This window comes from Rhipicephalus sanguineus, chromosome 4 (genome assembly GCF_013339695.2).
Source record: "Rhipicephalus sanguineus isolate Rsan-2018 chromosome 4, BIME_Rsan_1.4, whole genome shotgun sequence".
NCBI lineage: Eukaryota > Metazoa > Arthropoda > Arachnida > Ixodida > Ixodidae > Rhipicephalus > Rhipicephalus sanguineus.
Genome location: NC_051179.1, coordinates 140,593,974 through 140,614,755, shown reverse-complemented (window position 1 = coordinate 140,614,755; position 20,782 = coordinate 140,593,974). Strand labels below are relative to the sequence as shown.

The following is a 20,782-nucleotide window of genomic DNA, read 5'->3' as shown; positions in this document are numbered from 1 at the left end:
CTCAAGGTGCAACTCGGGGTGCCGATACAAATGCGGCCAAAGATTGTGAGCAAGAAGTGTCAGCCATAATAATGATAAAGAAGCTTTCATTTCATTTTAGCAGGATATTTGCACCATACTTTCCCTCGGATCTTTATCATGTATACAATTTGGATTATGTCATTTATAATGAATGAATGAATGAATGAATGAATGAATGAATGAATGAATGAATGAATGAATGAATGAATGAATGAATGAATGAAACAACTTTATTGCGAGATCGGCTAGTTGCTGGTCCGGGTCAGACCTCTCAGATGGCGGACCGAAGACCTTGTCTTCCACTAGCCTCCCTGGCCTGCTGGATAGCCCAGGTTTGGTCCTGTAGATCGGAGGTGAGCAGCGTTTTCCGCCATTGCTCCCGGAGAGGTTCTGGGGAGTCGGTTTGCTGATTGGGACACCCCCATACAGTGGCGTACCAACTTGTTCGCGAGTGGGGGGGGCTGGACATATATATATATATATATATATATATATATATATATATATATATATATATATATATATATATATATATATATATATATATATATATATATATATATATATATATATATATACATATATATATATGTATATATATATATATATATATATATATATATATATATATATATATATATATATATATAGAGAGAGAGAGAGAGAGAGAGAGAGAGAGAGAAACAGAGAGAGAGAACTTTATTCGCACTCAATTTGATGCGATTCTTCATATACAGAGATAGAATTTGGTTAGTATAGTGTTCAGTATCATTGCAGAAAAAGTATAGTCAATTCTACGTAGCATTCTCTGGGACAACCATACATATACGTGCTCTGTGTGTAATAGTATTGCAAGCAAGGCGTTTGTTACATTACCCACACAATTTTATGCTTGATGAAAACTTCAGCGCAAACCAGGACGGACCACAAAGAATAAATGAGACAAGCAGAGCGCCAGTGCTTGCCTCATCGAGAACGTCTAGAAGCTGCTCACTAATAATTGCGTTTCTTAAATGTAGGCAACAATGACTGCACATTTTCTTTTCCGTAATTAGAACTACACATTTTTTTTGCAGATATTTAGCTTTACGTATCTTATATTTTGCCTTGTTTGCTCCTAGTCGAAGTAGTGTTTCTGGCTCATTGGTATTATTACTATTATTATAAAACTATTATTGTTAACGTGTCAAGTACAAGTTCTTTTAAGTATTTGTGGTATTAGGGGCACAGTACATTCTTTATACTCATCGTATTTGTATTTGCAACCTTGCATGGAGCGTGCGAGCTTCCAGTAGAAAATAGCGCAATAATAGGAGACAAGGAAGACCAAACAGGACAAAACAAAAAACAAAACCCAGCGCTGAACAGCGCTGGTCCTGTTTGGTCTTTGTTGTCATTGTATTGCGCTGTTTTCTACTTTGCTTGGAAGACCCTCCGGCCTCTAAAAGTACGCCTACGCAAACCGTGTAAGCACAAGTTTTCTTTGGAAAAAATATGGGTGGCTATAACGTTAAAATACCCCGCATTTTTTTCCCTTCCGCATTGGTCGTTAGCTGTTTATGATTGGTCAAAATTTTCTGGGTCATACACACGGCAGCTGCCCGTAACGCGATGCAACAAATGACCCCAAAATTTTCCATTGCGTAATGGCCACTCATGCACGACTGCATAAAAAATAGATTCAATACGGCATATGTTTGGTCATTCGTTCCTCGCCGTTCGTCAAAAATGTTCGCTGTGCCTTAAAATCGCGTGCATGTTACGCCACGTCCTGAATCTGTGAAATCTCGCGGTGTTAAAATTATGTGCGCACACTAAACAACGCATTACTATGCTGAACAATACCTAAACATTTTTTGGAATAGCCGGACAGTATCTCATTCCATTCTGAATGCAATTCAAGAAGGCTACCCGCCGATCACATTGGCAGCGGCTACTTATAGCAGCTGGCGAGATGTATTCATATGAGTATAATAAATGTTTTCAGTTGTAGTATAACGATGTTGAGCTGTTTGTGCGCGTCTGCAACTCTGTGAACTCATCCTTGCCGAGAGAGAGGGAGAGAAATAAACAGCGCCGCGTGTGTGTGCTTCTTTGCTGTCCGAGTTGTACTTTGCCTTGTAGAAGTCAATTCGAGATGACTCAAGACCAACTAGCCTGGCTGTCACTTCAGCCTCCTTAGTCCAGAAAGCCTAGATCGCGAGATCGAATACCGGCGGCGGCGGCAGCGCTTTCGATGGCGGTGAAAATGTTTGAGGCACGTGTAGCGAACCTACAGTGCGTAGGTTCTCTCTCACTCACCGTAGAGAACACACAGTGCGTTGGTCCTGATACACGGGAGACATTCTCCACATAATAATAATAATAATATTATCTCGGGTTTAACGTCCCAAAACCACGATATGATTATGAGAGACGCCGTAGTGGAGGGCTCCGGAAATTTCGACCACCTGGGGTTCTTTAACGTGCACCTATATCTAAGTACACGGGCCTCAAACATTTTCGCCTCCATCGAAAATGCAGCCGCCGCGGCCTGGATTCGATCCCGCGACCTTCGGGTCAGCAGTCGAGCGCCATAACCACTAGACCACCGTGGCGGGGCAGACATTCTCCACAGTAAAAGCGCAAGACAGATTTCGTTATATAATTAAGTGATTGCTGTGTAGAAGTAAAAGTTCGCTTCGGTTCATGGTTTCCCAGTGCGCAGCCGACAGTGACCACTGTCGAAAGTGGAGGGGGGGGGGGGGGCTCCGCCCCCCTAAATTTTCTCAGTGGGGGGCTAGCGTCCCCTTGCCCCCCCCCCCCCCCCCCCCCCGGTAGATACGCCTATGCCCCCATAGCATGTGGCTTAGGGAGGCTTCTGCTATTTTACATGCTTTACAAATTGAGTCTGGGTAGATCTCTGGGGACTTGTTGTGTAACTGAACAGGGTTGGGATAAGAATTGGTTTGCAATGTGCGCCACTTTGTCGCCTGTTTTAACACGATAGCGTTATACCCCTGTCACACGAGAAGGTTTAATGTCATTTGCACGTAACGACATTTACGTTTAATGAGATTAGTTGGCTGCCACACGGAGAAGTCTAATGTCATTAAAAGAAAATGACTTCAGAAAACGAATGAGCTCGCTGAACTCATTCGAATGCGTCCTCGCCATGATTTCGTCGCGAATGAGTACTCTCGCCGGAGGGGGGCCACGAACAAATTATGTAATAAAATTTAATAAATGATAAAAGGTATTAATATGTTCTTATTTTAAACTACTGCTTCATTTTTTTGCAAGCAGTTCTATTCGGTCGTTATGAAAAGTTCGAATATCCTCGTTCCCAGCGACATTGCCACTAGAGCGTCGCCGGCCATGTGCTCAGTGTTTATGGTAGCTGTCGGAGACGACTGTGTGTAGTGTAGACCGCGTTGCCTCGTAGCATCCATGGCGTCAACGCAGAGGGACAGCGGCACGCAGCCTGCAGCGCCAAAAGAAAGGGTCCGTTGGACTGAAGCGGAAACGCTCACGCTAATAAGGATATGGGAAGATCATTTGGGCGACCTGAGGCGCGCTAAACGCAACGCCAAGGTTTACGCCGCAATTGTGGAAGAATTGCGTGCTGCCGGCATCGAAAGAACAATAAAAGAAGTGAAGAGCAAGATTGAAAATCTCGCGAACAAGTACAGGTGAGAGCACTTCATGTTTTGCCTATAGATATGCATTCGTGTGGCGCGAACGATCCGACAATTGTCATGTTTTCTTCTGCTGTGTTTTGGCCTGCTCGCTGGATACTTAACGGTGCCGCAGATGTAATGAAAATCTAGGGGGACCATGCATGCGTCCCTTACGGTGCAACTCCTCAAGACGCGCATCCGCGTTTCGCCGGTTGTGTGCAACACAAGAAAGAGGCAGCGTCTTTTGATTCACGTGCTCGGTGTGGACGATATGCAATGAGCTGTATTGCTGCGTCTTCTGGGCTGAAAACAAAGTTGTGTTTGGGTTGGCTGCTTCGTGCTAGTGTGTGAAACGCCTCGAAGCTATTGCTTTTGTGATCAAGAGAGATAGCCACGCTAGCGACGTGCGCGAGTTTGCTACTTCGGAGCATCCCGCTACGAATTACAAAGCTCGGTGCTATGACTGAACCACTTGTGACATTTGTAAATGTGTTTACCTGCCGTTGTTTGATTTTCTAAGCTTATACTGAGTGCACTATGAAACATTCATTTGCTTTCAGAGACATCACCAAAAACAAAAGGACAGGGTCAGGTTGCATTCGATGGCCATTTTAATGGGAAATTCACAAGTTCCTTGGTACGCTGCCCATAAACGATGCTTCCCTGGTGCAGGAGAGTCGTTGCAACAGCGATGAGACTGTCGAGCAGGTGAGAGCACTGCACGTAGAAGTGCCGGCAGATATTTACTGTGTTTGTAGCATTGTGCTAGATGACTCAACTCTGGCTGCAAATGTCTGTTTCAGTGTGAACAGCACGGAACCAGAAATCAAGGAACGGGCTCACAAGTCACTTGCATTCTTGGCATAGTGCACACGTGATTGCTCTACAAGCTTGAAGTTAACTGTGCGAGTTCTAAAAGCTCCTACTTTGCCTGTATAATTTCTTAAAGATTATACGTCGAATGGAGGTGGGCAGCACAACAGTGCATGAGGAGGAGCTGTCTCCCGTGGAGATTGACACAGGCATGGAGATGCCACCTTCACCAGCCGGGGAACCTGATGCCCCAGCACCAACTGACGCCCCAGCACCAACAGCACCCAACAACGAGCAAGGCAAACGTGTGCAAGCAGAAAGCTCTGGTTTGAAGAAGAAAAAAACACAGACAGGCCATGCTGCACTGTTGAAGGACATAATTGAGGAACAGCGAAATATGCGCTACGCACTAGAGCGGTCGAAGGAACGAGAACATCAGCTACGGAGGCGGCAACTGCAGCTCCAAGAGGAGGCTGGGAAGCGCGAGGAGCAACTAATTTCAGTCCTAAAAGAACTCACAAAAAAGCTCTAATTTTGTACATTTAGTCATAATAATTCCTTCATAATTTCTTAATTAATCCTTCACTCACTCTCGGTGTGATTTCCTCGTACCGACGGAGCAGTTTTGCATCGCCCTTATTAGAAGGATCACAAGAGTTTAGAATGCTTTCATGCTTCGTTACATACATCCACACTTGCCTGCATAAATGTAATATATATGGTCACTGCACTCTACACAAAATATCAATCATGATGGCAGCGCGTTTTGCTGAGCACGGTTCCAAAAGTACTTAGCAAGTGCTTGTCGTACTTCTTCACCCTGTCCTGTTGAAACCGTGGTGGTATGGAAAGGTTGCTCATACAATGCCTGAAACGTTTGTGCGTCCTGTTCCCAGTGCTGTTCAACAGCATCCCTGAAGGACTCACAGATGTTATGTAGGATACAGGCTGTTTTGATAGCCTGTCGAGCATTGGCCAGTTTACATTCCATCCTCTTCATCGTGAAACGGAAACGTACCTTCAGCCTACCGAAGGCATTCTCCACGATTCGCCTTGTTTTGGACAAATTGTAATTGAAGATAGCCTTAGTGGACCCTGTTGTGTCGTGCATATCAATTAAGACACATCAAAGGAAACATTCGTTCCTCATTCTTTATTTCTTCTTCGTCGTCCTCGCTGAGGCGGCCGCCGAGCACGTGCCATCTCCTGGCGCCGTAGTCGGCAGTGACGCCTTATACGACATATCCCCTTTTGCGAAAAAAAAAAATAGTTGCTACCTAATATAGTCCTTGAACTTCTGCGGTGTCTTCTTCTTACGAGTGCTCCTTCTAATACACGCTTGAGATCCCGACTTATTGGGTGAAACTTGCGCACTGTCTGCTGCGAGTGGTTCAGGAGAGTCCGCATTTTCATGATTATCCACTCTTGATGTGCCAGGATGCGATAGATCACCCATAACTGTACCAGACGATTGAGTGGATGCCGGTGACCAGTTCATAACAGCAGATGTGCCTGATCTCATTTTGCTGACAGCTGCAGGGTGAACAGCGGCTAACTTGGACGCGTTCCACACTCGTCCATCTTCCAACAAGTACGAGGCTGGTCCACGCTTTTCAACGATCTTCTTGGGCGCGGAGAACTGTGAAGATAGCTTCCCAGGAATGGCAGATAATTTAACCCGCACGTAATCACCAACGGCGAAGTTTGGTTCCTTGGCTCCGCGTTTTTCATCTGTATAGCTCTTCGACCTGGTTTGCTTGTTTTTCACGCGCTCTCGCAACTGCTCAATCGCCCTTGACGGGTCCGTGCTGAAGCATTTGTCGGGCATGCCCACTATGTCGAGCCTTGTTCGAGGTTGGCGTCCATGAAGAAGTACAGCGGGCGCAGCACCAGTTGTCGCGTGAGGCGTACATCGATATATTTGCAGGTAATCAAGCATGGCTATTTTTATATCACGGCGTTCAAACAGAGCCAGTTGTATGTATGACTTCAATACCCTGTTGAATCGTTCCACCAAGCCGTTAGCTTGCGGGTAGTACACTGAAGAGTTGTAATGCTTGATTCCACGTTCTGCGAGAAATTCTTCAAAATTTGCTGATGAAAACTGTGGCCCATGATCGGATACGAGACCACGTGGGTATCCTTCGCGTGCAAAAAGTTCAAGTAAGAATTTCTTCACTGTAGGTGTGGTCGCGTCTCTTACGAAAGCCACTTCAGGCCACTTGCTGTAATAGTCAATGATTGTAATGGCAAAACGGCAGTCAGCTGAAGCTTGCGTGAAAGGTCCTACGATGTCGATTGCAACTTTTTCCCAAGCTTTGTCAGGAAGAGGAACGGGTTGCATTGGCGCTGCAGAGGTACGTGCAGACTTGTCACAGGACTGGCAAATCACACATGTGCGCACAAGCTCTTCAATATGACTGTCCATGCACGGCCACCAATAAGACTCTCTCAGGCGAGCTTTGGTGCGACTAATGCCTGGATGTGACTCATGGGCCAGATCCATAAAACGGCGTGTCATAGACGCTGGCACGACAATCCTTTCACCCCGGCACAAGATATCATTTACAACTGAGAGTTCAGCTCGCACATGAAAGTAAGCCAGCAGCTCTTTCGACAAAGATTTTTTGTCAGGCCAAGAAGTAATCGTGAAGTGTTTGGCTTGAGAGAGAGCGGGGTCGTTGGCACTGGCTTCTTGAAGCTCTTGCATGGTAACGACTGGAGACAGGAAGCATATGAATTCTTCTTCGGGTGCATCGCGGAGTAAACTCTGTACGGGCAGCCGGGAAAGAGCGTCAGCCACGACGTTTTCACTACCCTTTCTGTATTCCACGGTGTAGTTGTAGCACAGCAACCGTGAGGACCAGCGCGCAATCCTTAATGGACGGTGACCGGTACCTTTCGTTGAAAGGAGCGTAACCAATGCCGCATGGTCAGTCCGTAAGATGAAAGGTCTCCCCCACAGGTAAACGTGCCAATGTTCGCAAGCCCAGACGCAGGCAAGGGCCTCACGTTCGCCAACTGAGTACTGCCGTTCATGTGGCTGCAGGCTACGCGAGGCGAACGCGACAGTTTGCAGTGAGGTTCCGTTATCTTGCTGAAGTACCGCACCTAATCCATATCCTGAGGCATCAGTCGTGACGTACACCGGTAAGTGAGGATCGAAAAGATGAAGAACCTCGCAAGATGTTAGAAGAGCTTTCAGTCGCTCCAAACTGCCTTGTGCTGCCGCAGTCCAAACGAAAGGTGCATTTCCTCGAAGCAAGGCACGCATTGGCTCCACAACGTCAGAAAAATGGGGGATGAACTTGGAGTAGAAACCTGCAAGTCCCAGCATCGAACGAAGTTCGTTGATGTTTTTAGGTGATGGTGCCTTGGTTATCGCCTCAATGGATGACATAAGTGGGAACAACCCTCTAGCGCTGACAACATGACCAAGAAAAGTCAGCTCTGCGACGTCAAAAACACACTTGTGGTTCAACCTGAGGCCCGCATCAGAGAGCCGTTTCAAAACAGCGCGCAAATTGCCTAGATGATCCTCGCGGGAGCGTCCATACACGATGATGTCGTCAATGTAAAATAAGACGCATTTGCACCCTTTTAGGATCAAATGCATCATCTTTTGAAATGCTGAGGGCGCCGATGCTAGTCCGAAGCAAACCCTTTTGAAGCGAAAGAGTCCGTCATGAGTTATGAAGGTAGTAAGGTCACGGCTCTCTGGACTGAGTGGTAACTGGTGGTACGCAGAAGCTAAGTCGAGCTTTGAGAATCGCTGCGCCCCAGCCAAGCTGTTCAGTAGTTCTTCAGTTTGTGGCAAAGGAAAACTGTCCACTACCACAGCTTTGTTTGGCTCCCGTAGGTCAACGCACATGCGAATCGAGCCATCCTTTTTCCTAGCTACCACAATGGGTGACACCCACTCTGACGAGTCGACGCGCTCAATGATGCCCTGGGCTTCTAATTTTTGTATTTCTGCCGAGACTTGCTCGCGAATGACAAGTGGCAGCCGTCTCAGCTTGCTGGCCACTGGTTGAACAGACGCGCGAACTTTGACCTTGTGACAGAAGCCTTTAACAGTTCCGAGCTCTTTTGAAAATAGGTGCTCGAATTCGAAACGTAACTCTTCAGGCAAAACAGGTGTTTCTTGCGTCATCAGAAGACACTTAAGCGGTGACCCCTGAATCTTCATGTCCAGAGCCGCGATGCCATCTAATCCAAGAATAGTTGTTCCTCCAGGCACAACGTACAATAAGATAGAAGTGCATCGACCATGGAATGAGGCCGCAGCAATGAAACATCCTTGAATTGGAATGGCGGACTTGGAATAATCGAGAAGCTGAACGGACGTAGATGTCAGAGGATACACTTTAGAAAAGTGACGCTTGTAAAGGTCCTCAGCCAGAATGGAAACCGATGATCCAGTGTCTATCAAGAATGACACAGAAATTCCCTCAATTTCTAATACTGCGTAAATTCCTTTCTTACGGCTCCAGATTTGACACACACTTAAGTGATCGTCTGGGTCAGCTGTATCGCTATCCTCCGCGACATGCTGAACATTTTTCGCGAACTTTCGTTGCGACTTGCACACCTTTTCCAAATGGCCAATTTTCTCACATTTTCGACACTTATGTGTCTTGGCCTTGCACTGAGGGCTATTTGCAAGGTGCTCCGCCGAACCACAACGATAGCATTCCTGCTCTTTGAAGGATCGTTGACTTTGACTTTGCGTCTTATAGCATGTGCACGTGCTACAATGCTTCTCTCTTTCCTTTGAATTATCTTTAACACGATGAACTTGTGATTCCTTTCGGGACAGTTCTCTGGCTTCACTTGTCGCCTGATCATGCTGTTTTGCAATAGTAAGGGCCCTTGAAAGCGTTAGGGACTCTTCCAGCAGAAGGCGTTCACGTAAATACTCGCTGGTCGTTTTCTCTATCAGCTGGTCGCGTATCATGTCGTCCGCCAAGTCACCGAAATCGCACGCTCCTACTAAACTTCTCAGAGCGGTGATGTAATCCGCCGCAGTCTCACCTGGGGCTTGTGTACGTCGACGAAACCGGTGACGCGCAGTAGTGACGTTCACCTTGCTCCTGAAATGACCTTCCAGCGTCGCGATGGCACAGTCGAAGTCATCCGGGCTAGGAGACGCCAACGTCCCTTCCGTGGGGCTCGAAGCCGCAAGGCCCGGGTCGTCCGTTGCCGTCAGAGTCTGGAAGATGCGCTGTCCTTCCAAGCCCAAGCAGTTGAGCAGAATCGCCTTCCGCCGAAGAGCAGGTAGGTCGGAGGCGCCCGAAGCAACCATGTAATTCTTGAAGGCTTGTATCCATTGCTCCCAAGGGATGACCGGGTGTCCAGGTGACGGCAGGAACGGGGGTGGCGGTTGTAGTCCAGAAACACTCATCGTAGAGGACGACAGGCGAACGTACAACACTCACGAAGATGAAGGTCAGACCGGTAGCACATGGGCTCGTAAATCTTCGTCGCCAAAATATGTTGTGTCGTGCATATCAATTAAGACACATCAAAGGAAACATTCGTTCCTCATTCTTTATTTCTTCTTCGTCGTCCTCGCTGAGGCGGCCGCCGAGCACGTGCCATCTCCTGGCGCCGTAGTCGGCAGTGACGCCTTATACGACAGACCCAGGTGAAGCAGATGGGAACGGCTTGAGCAAAGTTTCTGTGAGGGGGAAGGCCTGGTCGCATAATATGAGCGGTTTCACCGGGCAGTGTTCAATAATAGCCACGGGAGATGCCAGAAGACCACGCTCTATTTTCTCACACAGCCATGACCGTCCGTACACATAAGCATCATGACATCTACCAGGAGCCCCCACGTTGATGTATTTGAAGCAGTAGCGGTGGTCGACAACAGCCAGGAGTATCATGCTGTACCTGTAAAAAATAAAGCACGAACACACTTTGTAACATCTGCTTATCAGGGTAATGTCTTGCCACTTGTAATAGCAAGAAGAAAAATATACTGTGCAGTTACTTCTTATTAAAGCATGTTTCGCACATCATCCCAACAGCTAAACTGTGGAAGATCTGTAAAACTACACTGCGACACACTACTGCACAGCCAACAATAAAGTAGAACGCGTGACGTCGCTGGAGGCACAACATTTTACATAACAGGCACAATTGAAGCGAATAACAACATGAATGTTCAATTATAACAAGCAAGACAGCACCTACCATCCTTTGTAGTTATAGTAGTCAGCTGCGTGGTCCTTTGGCGGGGATACGGGGAAATGACAGCCGTCGAGGGCACCCACAGCCTGCGGGAAACCATTTACGGAAAACACTCCCTGATGTGCTTTTCCAACTGCCTTGGTCCCACCATCTGTATCCATGCGTCTTCAAGTCGATCTACCACTGTTTTACAAAATTCTCTGAAAACAGTATTAACAGTGGACCTTCCAATGCCGAACAGGTCCGCAATGGTCCTGTCTTCGGCACTGGAGCACAGGCGGTACATCCCCGCGGCCACCCTCTTCTCCACGGAGATGGCTTCTCTCATGTTTGTCGTTTGGCGCTCCAGCGAAGGTCTGCATGACTCTACCAGGTATCGGAACGTCGTCGGCGACACGCGGAAGGCTTGTCGGAAGTGTTGTTCCCCTAGATGTGGCAAAGTGTCCTCAAACCAACGCTCATTACGCTGGAAGCTCCAACGTTCTCTATGAATGCTGGACGCCGCTGCCATTACCGCGGCAACTGTAAAAGCACATGCTTGCAGCCGCTCTTCAATATCTCGCAACTGACTTGCTTGCTCTTCTATTTCAATGTCCAGCAGTCTTTCTTGGTTATTACGCCTTGCACGAAAGGAAAAACACGCCGCGACAACGCTTCTTATGAGATCGGCGGGAGAAGTTGCAGTGGCTTACTCCGCCATGTCGGCCATATTGTACGCTCACGACGCTGGCTATGGCTCCAGTCTTGCCTCGACTTCGTATGTACAAGCTTTTCTTGGATATTTAGAAAACTTCATATTAACGTTTCAGCATTGATGCTATCCTCGTGAAAACAATTTTTATAACACTCGATATACACGATAAATTTTTTACACCCGCTGTGACTTTATTTTTGTTCATTCCCATCTTCACTGCATCGCCATTGCCATCATCTGCAAATGACATTATATCTTGCCGTGTAGCAACGCACGGCACCTAATGTCATTTGATGTGTCGAATGTCATTAGATGAAAATGACATTAAACCTTCTCGTGTGACAGGGGTATTAGAGAGCTCGTGTCGCGGAAATTCCGGTGTCGGCGTCGGCACCGTTGGTTGTGAGCGAAAAATTGTCCGTGACCGAAAAATCGAGAAAGAAGCAAATAAAATGAAGAATAAACTCTTCGGTCCCATTGAGGATCGAACCCGGGCCGTTCGCGTGGCAAGCAGGTGTCTAACCACAGAGCCAAGATGTTACTTGCAGCTGCTGCGGAAAAAAACACTACATAAATGCCATGTAGTGAAAGAAGTCTCCTTAACGCATTTTTTTCGGCAGGTGTCACGAAGAAAAACGAGCCCATTCGGCGATTTGTAGGCGCATTCGCGAGGCCACCAAGCTACGTCGAAAAAGGCCGGGATAGTGCAGCCATTGCCGCTAAATACACACACGAACTTTCAAACATCTCTAAAAATGGACAACTATGTCCATCTAGCGGAAAACATATCAAGCCATCTAGATAATGTGCTGCCATCTGTGAGGCATTGTGAAAAATATGTCTCGACATTTTATGGCATCCGAGAGGGCGGGCGCGCGGCGTATATCTTGGAGGCCATGCCACTCTTGCTTTAGATAGAATACCTGTACAATTCGCGCGCGTGCGTGCGTGTGTGTCTGTGTGCGTGTGTGTGTAACAATACACATTAATAAGTATGCACTTAGTGGCTGAAGTGCGCACTAGGGGCCTGATTTCGCTATCGCGTTCAACTCTTAAAGGCGAAGCTTAAGAGTCCCCCAATTTTTCTATCTAATTTTGGGTGAGGCGGAGGGAAAATCCGCTTCAAGTCTTGATATTACTCTGTGCATTCTGCATAGCTGGTTATTCTGTATTTCACTAGTAGTTCGTTTTCGGCAATAGCATCTCCCGACGAGGGTATACCCCTTGGGCTGCGCGGCGGGAGCCCAATACATTCAAACACCCGTGACATGCAACCCGTAAATGTTGCAAACATCCCTCATCCTAAACACTACTAGCAAAAGAGAATAACATGGTTTTCAGTATCGACGGCGCAGTGTCTCAAAGTTGGACAGGGTAAAGAAGATTATCTCTTGAGCCCGAAGTGCCCATGTCGTCAGCCTATACGGCTACGTACCAGTGACGTAGGCAGAGATTTTTTTCGGGGGGGGGGGGGCACCCCCATGATCTGACAGCCTGGTACCACAAAAAACCGTTTCACGCTTGTGATCAATTAGGAACGCATCCTGACACGCTAGCGACGTGGCTGAAAGTGCGACAAAGGTAGCCTTCATCTAGTAACTTCCGCCGCAACTACAGGAAGTGCTTTTGGAAGTGCCGCCGCTTTGGGAACTGAATGCTCGCGAAGCACTGGAAAGCCTCTGTTCCAAGGCGGTAACCGCGCTGGGGGTCACGAAGTAATGGCTTGCCAACCGAAAAAAATTAGGCGTGCTGCACTGGCATTGAGAGACAGCGACTTTCGTTGGCAGAGGCCGACAACACTGCCTCCGCGATTCTGCCGTCTGTGGCGTCGCGCGCTTTACTACATTGGCCATTCTGTGCTTGAGGGGAAACCATCGCCGCCCTTTCTGTCGGCGACGGGCGGTGCGCCTTTGTGCAACCGGTGGTGGCACAAAAAAATAAAAAGAAACGTCATTACCCTCTTGCAAACACACCGCAACTAATTTCCGACAAAAAAAAGTAACGAGATACCCGTGCCCTACATAGTATCGCCATAAAAAACGATACTTCATAAAAGTATTTCACTACTGAGATACAAGTACATTTTTCAAATGTATCTCGATACAGAAATACAGATACTCAAAAGTATCTCTGAAATACTATCGCGATACTCTTGTATCGCGATACTGCCCAGTCCTGGTGCTCAGAGCGCCCCATCAGAAACTACAGCGAGCACTCGTCGCCTGGGCCGAAAGGGTCACTCTCCAAGAATGCTGTCACCGCCACCAACGCTACTAGCATTCATTTTTGCAAGCCGCAAGAGACGAAGTCGGCTCCAGCGGTGGGGGTCGCTGTTTCCACGTCTGTTTAGAGAGCTGGCAGGAGCGACTTGGGAGGGCTTAAACCCTCTCACCCCCGAAGAACACAATTTTAGGAGGCCAATATCTGAATTGTGCTGTTTTTACATATTGGGCAACTTTACGCATAGGTAATTATGGCCGGCCTACATGGGCAGCGGAATCCTCAGCCGTCTGACTTGGCGCCGACCGGGCCAGACGACTTAGGATTACGAAGATGGGGGCCGAATGCGGCTTCTGAATGGTCAGAACCCCACGTCAGGGCGGAAGTGTTTCGGTATCTAGGTGACCTGAGAAGAGATATCGCCACGCTGCAGGGCTCTCCGGCTATGAAGGCGGTATTTATTTACTATAACACGGATTTGTGATCGTCTGCAGCGGTAGAGAGACTTTTTCTCTTTCGCGAGTCTTGCGCTGAGGCCGAACCGACGCTGTATAGAAGACAGCCTATTTGACATGCTCACACAGGAACCTTCTCAACAAAGCAGATCTTATGTGCAAAATAAATGTATACTTTTTCTCATTTCACTGGTGTTTATTGGTGATTCGATTAATTTGCTTAAACTATGCTCTTTCTAGCATAGATCATTTTGTTGTCACCAAGTATGTCGATTTCGGTGTCCAATGCTTGTTACTGTTGCTGTGAAGTAGTGTACTTTTTATTGCAGTTGATACATGTGATTATGTCATTATTACTAATTATGTACATTATAAACCCCCCCCCCTCGGTAATGTCTGATTGGCGCTGAAGGTACTATTATAAATAAATAAATGAACTGAAAGTTTGAATGCGCTGGAAATTTATTTACAACATTATGCTGCACATATAAATGTGGTTGCTGAGTATGAGCATCCTTGACATAAAAAAAAGTATTCCAGCATCTGTATTACTGTATCTGTATTCCGGAATACTTTCTTCGTCTTATTGCGAAAGTATTTCTGAAATATCCCGTTACAGTAAAAGAAAATGTATCTCAGTATCTGTATTCTAGGCTGTCAGACCATGTATTTCGATATCTGTATTCCGGAATACTTTTCCGAGTATCTCTGCCCAGCCCTGCTGGGCACATAGGTGGGGTCGAGTGACATTTTGTGCTCTGCATCCCATGGAGGAAAAAATTTTCGGGGGGGGGGGGGGGGCATGAACCCGGTGTACCCCCCCCCCCCCCACTGGCTACGCCACTGCTACGTACTCCGGAGGAGGAAGCCGTGCATCTCGAAGCTAGACGTGCCGGTCGACGGGGAGTACAAGCGGCGACGAGCCCATCCTTCGCTGTATCAAACTTTGCGCGACTTAGTGCAAACTGCCCGCAATTTCTTTTTTAAACTGTAGACTGGCGGTCGGCCGACATATGACAATTGAAGTCTTTCCTGCGAAGCGCCCATTGACGCCTTGAGATTTCCAAAGAGCGCGGACGCTAGCAATTTGAGCAAAGTGATAAAATATGACCAAATTCGGTGGGAAAACTGAAACCGAAGCACGGTGTGTGAGTAGTACTAATGAAATGTAAACGTCAGTAGTACTGCGTGAGTAAAGAAGGGGAATTGTTCGAGGGGCTCTGAGCCCTTCGTCTGAGCCCCTCGTCGTACTCAATATTAGAGCATAGGCCGCGGCAATTCGAAGGTTGTGGGTCCAGATCCCACCGACGGAAGGGGTGATTTTTGTTCACTTTAATCCCTTTCAATTTAGGTTAAAATCATTACACTACAGTTTAAAAAAAAAAAAACAAATGATGTCCCGTATGTTTTCCTTGGCTTGTCTGCTGGCTTCATAGTTGTGTCTAAAAAAGAAGCGAGCCCCTCGAACTATTCCCCTTCTTTCTTACCTTCATTTCGTAGCTAGGGTAGGGTGGCCCTCTAGCCACCATAGCTAGGGCTTCGTCCCGGCAGACGTGAATACTTGGGTAGCATGCGAGGGTTTATTGGTCCTGCCACCCCGTGCGAAGATCACGTGCCACGTGACGGCCTCTGACAAATAGAGCTTTACAGAGTCGCCGCCTTGGCTATGAGTGGCGCTGGCTAGCACTCGCAGGGGTTAAGCGCACATAAGTACCCTACAATGCTGACGACGGAGCGCCCTCCGTCGTAGTTGAATCGGTAAAGAAACGAGCGCATATTTCGAAGGTTGTGGGTTCAGACCCCACCGACGGAAACGGTAATTGTTACTTCACTTTAATCTCTTTCAATTTAGGTCGAACTCACTACACTACAGTTAAAAAATAATGTCTCGTGTGCCTTTTTGGCTTAATTGTCTGCTGGTTTCATTATTAGTACTGTGTGAGTAGTACGAATGAAATTTGGGAAGTGTTTGATGAATGAAATGGGACGCCGTGGGAAGCGCGCGCTCCTTCGCCGACATGAGAGCAAGAAAAATAGCGCAGCTTGTTCACCCCACAGTAAGGTAACCGATGTTTTCCTGGCATCGGCACGCTACTGTAATCAAGCGACTCCAGACTATTTCAAATAACCTGTGGCTCGGGCAAATTAGTTGCCCTTCTTGATTTGCTAATTTCTTCGCACAACCTTACTGTGCGCCGTTCTCAAGCATTCTTATCGCCCCTTAGCACCTACTCTGTCAAACTAGCAAAGTATTGTTGAAGTACCTTAGGCAATATATTGCTACTCAACTCCACATTTTTTTTCCTAATGCGAACCAAACTATTGCTAGATTTGTATGCTTGTTGATAAATACTGCGGCGTTCTTAACACTCGCCTTAAAGTCTTTCGTTTTCTTCGTTGAAGGACTTTCCTAAACTTCTTAGAATTTCTTGGTTTTAACCACCACGTTCATGACGTTTATATTAGAATACGTAGAGTTCAATAATAAGACAGCCCTCTCGAACGATAACGGTAAGCTACAGGCCACGGTTTGTCAAAGCCTTCCGTCCAGTAGCCCATTCATATTCTGCAAATTTTCTGCTCGTGATATTACTGCGCATTTTCACCAACACGTCTACACAAATGTACATTAGCTAGAACTCTCCCGACTGCTGGTCACTCCATGGTCTTCTTCATGGCCCGAACATGATGTACTGTAAGGTATTCATTTTCGAGGTCAATCTGTTATCTGTATTCGCTGAAATGAAATGCTGCCCTGACTTTTGGGAAATCATCTGCGTCAACATATTTTATAATGCTAAAATAAACAAACGGGAATGTAATTATTCAACTTTGTGAGTACTTTCACTGCGCGGATCACTACAGTTTCGGCATTACTCGAAGTTCTGGCAGAGTAAACATTTTTCGAGCTTGCTTACATAAAAGATCACAAGGTTCTCAGGAATATCGTTCCCTGCACTTTTCATTAAAGCCAACCGTTATTTGATCTTACTCTGACGTTTTCCACTGGAGATGTCTTTCAAAGTCTTTTTCACGTCATTGTCAATTACGTATGAACCTTACGTATCCCGACTTTCCCTGCTTCTTCTCTAGGACATGCGACTACACTCAGCATTGTAATGTTAAGCATAGAAGTCACCTGCTTCCTTATTTCGCCACAAGTTCTGGTGACATATCCCTGTTCTCTTTTTCTCTTGCACATGTGTTTCCTTTTTATGAATCTAGTTGGCGTTCCGCCAGGTTCTTCGACTTAGCTATAGCATTAATAACTTTACCAGTTAAATGTGGCGTGACAATAGATGCTTCTAGTGTCATTGCCACATTACTCGTCAACGTCTAGAAAGTAATCGATTGCATTGTTCAAAGAAGCTTGCTTCACAAACGATAATCCATTGGAACAACTGCCGCAGCTTCAACTTTATTCCTGAGTTATTTTATCGATTTATGTGCGTACAGGCCACGCACTTAATGGCTAGCGCGAATATAACGGTGCCACAAATATTGGGGCTATATTGCCGCAGAGCTGTTAAGGTCGATGTTGGTCGTGTGTCGTAAAGAGAAAATTATCATCATCATGAACCGGCAGGCGCCATCTTCGTCCTCTTCTTCATCGCCTTCCTCTTCTGCTTCGCCACCAGAAGACGTGCGCCGATTTGTCAGGCGAGGGATGCAATAACTGACTTCGTAGCGTTTGCTGTCGGGCTCGTTGGTAGATGGCTGAAGTTGAATTTACTTGCACAAATTCTCGGACAAGGACGCGATTGTGAGCTTGTCCGCGTCCTGTGTTCTTCGTCCCAGTCCGAGCATTCGCGCCAGTAGATTCAACGCCATGCAATAACTCGGTGGGCGAGAGGACGAGTACAGATAGAGAGAGAGTGAAACAAAGAAATAGAAAGAAAGAGCAAGAGAGAATTTCTTGTCGAAAAAAAGTTTTTTGACGAGGCGAAATTCGAACTCGCGCACCCACGATCTGAATGCGAGCGTCCTAACCACTCAGCTATCCAGGCACGCTGGCTGAGCACAGCATATAGTCTTGTATAGTATAATACAGCAAGGTGGTGGGAAAGGGAAGTGAGTGTTAGGAGGAGGAGGGAAACGTGGGTGAGAGAACGAGTAGATAGATAGATAGATAGATAGATAGATAGATAGATAGATAGATAGATAGATAGATAGATAGATAGATAGATAGATAGATAGATAGATAGATAGATAGATAGATAGATAGATAGATAGATAGATAGATAGATAGATAGATAGATAGATAGATAGATAGATAGATAGATAGATATGTCAGAAACAGAGAAAAAGAGAGAGAAGAAAAATACACACAGAGAGAAAGAGTTAGAAAGCAAGAGATAAACAGAGGAAAAGATAGAAAGCGAGAGACATATTACAGAGAGATAGAGATAGAGAAAGAAATAACAAGTGGAATAAACATAAAATATAGAATGCGAGAGACCGACTACCCACAGAGAGAGACATAGAAATAAAGACATTGAAAGAAAGCGAAAGAAAAAAAGCGTAAAATGGGAAGAAAGAGAGAAAAAGACAGAAAGACAGAGAAAGAAATAGACAGAGAGAGAGAAAGAGATATAAAGGAACACACACAACAATAAAGATAGAAAGAAAAGAGAGAAAGCATAGCCATGTATAGTACAGTACAGCAAGTACAGTTTGCCGTGTGGCATAGAAAAACTATCATCTTCATGAACCGGCGCGCACTCTCTTCGTTATCTTCTTCATTTCGTCCTCCTCTTTCTCTTCGCTCTAGTCCACCAGCTCTGCTGTGACCCAGTCTTGTGCGACTTTGTGCAAGCTGCGCTAGTTTTTATCTTTAGTCTCCAGCTATAACCTAGCCTTGAGATTTAACTCAGAGAAATGCATGCTCTATATTGTCGACACTGCCCTATTTCATCCAGGTAAGACATTAGACTGGTCCTTCACATCAACATCAACGAGTGGTCAATACGACCAGACATTCGGACGTCTACAAACCTGTTCATCCGAATATTTGAAACCGTCAGTTTTGTCTTTTGTAGAAAAGTGTTCGCCAGAGCCACGCAAAAGCGAACGCAGATTAGCAGGTGGTATGCCAGCTAACTTGGGCGAAGTTAACTGAAGAAGGAGTGGGGCAAAGAGATACCACGATGGAACCAGTGGCGTTTCACTGGCGATTCCCTTAAAGAAACTGGTGAAAAATATTGTCAGAATTTATTACCTAGTCAATGAGGACTACTTGCCAAAATTACCAGTTACCTGCGTAGTTAGCAAATTCCAAACGTGCGCCCCATTCTCGGCTGTGCTTTCGCTTGTTTCGTTGTTTTATATTATTTCACTTTAATTCCTCAGATGCATCCCCACCGACATTCGTCCAATTAATTTTTCTTTTATTTTCCGCAGATTGCAATACTTTGTTGAAGCGGGCATTGCGTATATAGGTATTTTCTCCTTCGTAATGTATGTTCGAATAACACTACTGAAGTTTCAGTGCAGCAGTGCTTCTTTATGTTCGCGACATATTAAAAAAACGTCTTAAGGTGAGATAACGCTACGTATTTTCACATTTCTCGGCAGTCGTTATAATATGTCACATGAATTTATTTCGGGAACTGCTGAGCAAAGCGTCCATGACGAATTCCTGTCTCTTGTACCTCATCACCGCTTTATAGAAAACCTTATAGAGACCTTATAGAAAGCAGTCCCTTGCGTTCCCATCAAAAGGTAGAGCTCGCTCTATAGTCGTCTAGCGCACAATAAAATCCGGGTGGTTGTGCGTCTGAAATGCGGACACGTTTTGGTAGCAGCTAAAGAGCGCCTGGAAGCAGACCTGAAACATACCATCACGCCTTCACACACACACACATTCACGGTATAAAGGACATTGTACCCTTTTTTTTTTTTGAGAACCAGCTACAGCTCAGCACTATAGGTGACCCTGTGGAGTCGGAGTTGTTGGAACTGTCATAATTCTTCAGGAATTGAGCCTTTCCATCCGTGCGCCTTCCTTTGTGAAGGCCTTAAGAAAAAGGAAAACTTTAGTCGCTGCTATTGTTATCAGTGCCGTATCTTCCAGTAAGGAACGCCGTCGGTGTCGGTTTTAAATATTTTCTAGGCGGTGTTCACGTATCCAGGAATGTCAAAAGGTTTTATACCGATAGCCTTGTTAAACAACTAATGCGTCCCCCATCATATTTTACTTATAAGGTGTAGCGTTATAGTTATTGCAATCGAGTACAAAACACCCAAAACGGATATTCGAGGGCCATTACACGAGGTCTGCTTTTCAGCCACTAGTACACAAGACAAGTAAACAAGCACACGAGATGATCTTATGGAGAAATATTGTGCGTTTATTTTTCTTCGCCCCATGCTGCGACCATATTGCGATGTCACTGCAGGTCTTTGGAAACGCTTCTAAAGTTCCCATTCGACGCAGTTGCGGTGCCAAATACTTGTCACAACTTTTAATTTGTGGCTCCAACGCCTGAAGTTTTTCCTTCCTCCGTCGCTTCTTTCTCGAAATGTGCAGCTGAGGGCGAAGATTCGCCGACCATCTTGCTTTCTGGTCCAACATTCCTATTGGTAATCTTCTGTGCTCCAACGTGTAGCTGAGAATATGTCGGGGTCTCCTGTTTCTGCCTCGGCGCTGGAGTAGGGCTGTTGGTAGCTGCTTTCTTCCGAAGCGCCTGCTCATCCCGACGGAACCTCAAGTTTGGAGAAAATGT

General features: G+C 46.1%; 1 protein-coding gene across 1 annotated transcript; it reads right to left on the bottom strand.

Annotated features, from left to right (window-relative positions):
* Positions 1 to 5,241: 5,241 nt before the first annotated feature.
* On the bottom strand, positions 5,242 to 11,199 carry LOC119391642 (uncharacterized). Its single transcript, XM_049415350.1, has 5 exons — positions 10,837 to 11,199; positions 10,692 to 10,774; positions 10,137 to 10,388; positions 5,953 to 6,026; positions 5,242 to 5,588 (listed from the first exon to the last, which is right to left on the bottom strand). Exons 1-5 carry the CDS (start codon positions 11,197 to 11,199, stop codon positions 5,242 to 5,244), a joined length of 1,119 nt encoding a protein of 372 aa, XP_049271307.1.
* Between the last annotated feature and the right edge of the window lie 9,583 nt (positions 11,200 to 20,782).

Coding starts and splice junctions, on each gene's coding strand:
- LOC119391642 (XM_049415350.1), bottom strand. CDS start 11,199: ATGGCAGCGGCGTCCAGCATTCATAGAGAACGTTGGAGCTTCCAGCGT. Junction 10,775..10,836: donor AAGACGCATGGATACAGATG/GTGGGACCAAGG, acceptor GGTTTCCCGCAG/GCTGTGGGTGCCCTCGACGG. Junction 6,027..10,136: donor TTCCCATCTGCTTCACCTGG/GTCTGTCGTATA, acceptor TTCACCCTGCAG/CTGTCAGCAAAATGAGATCA.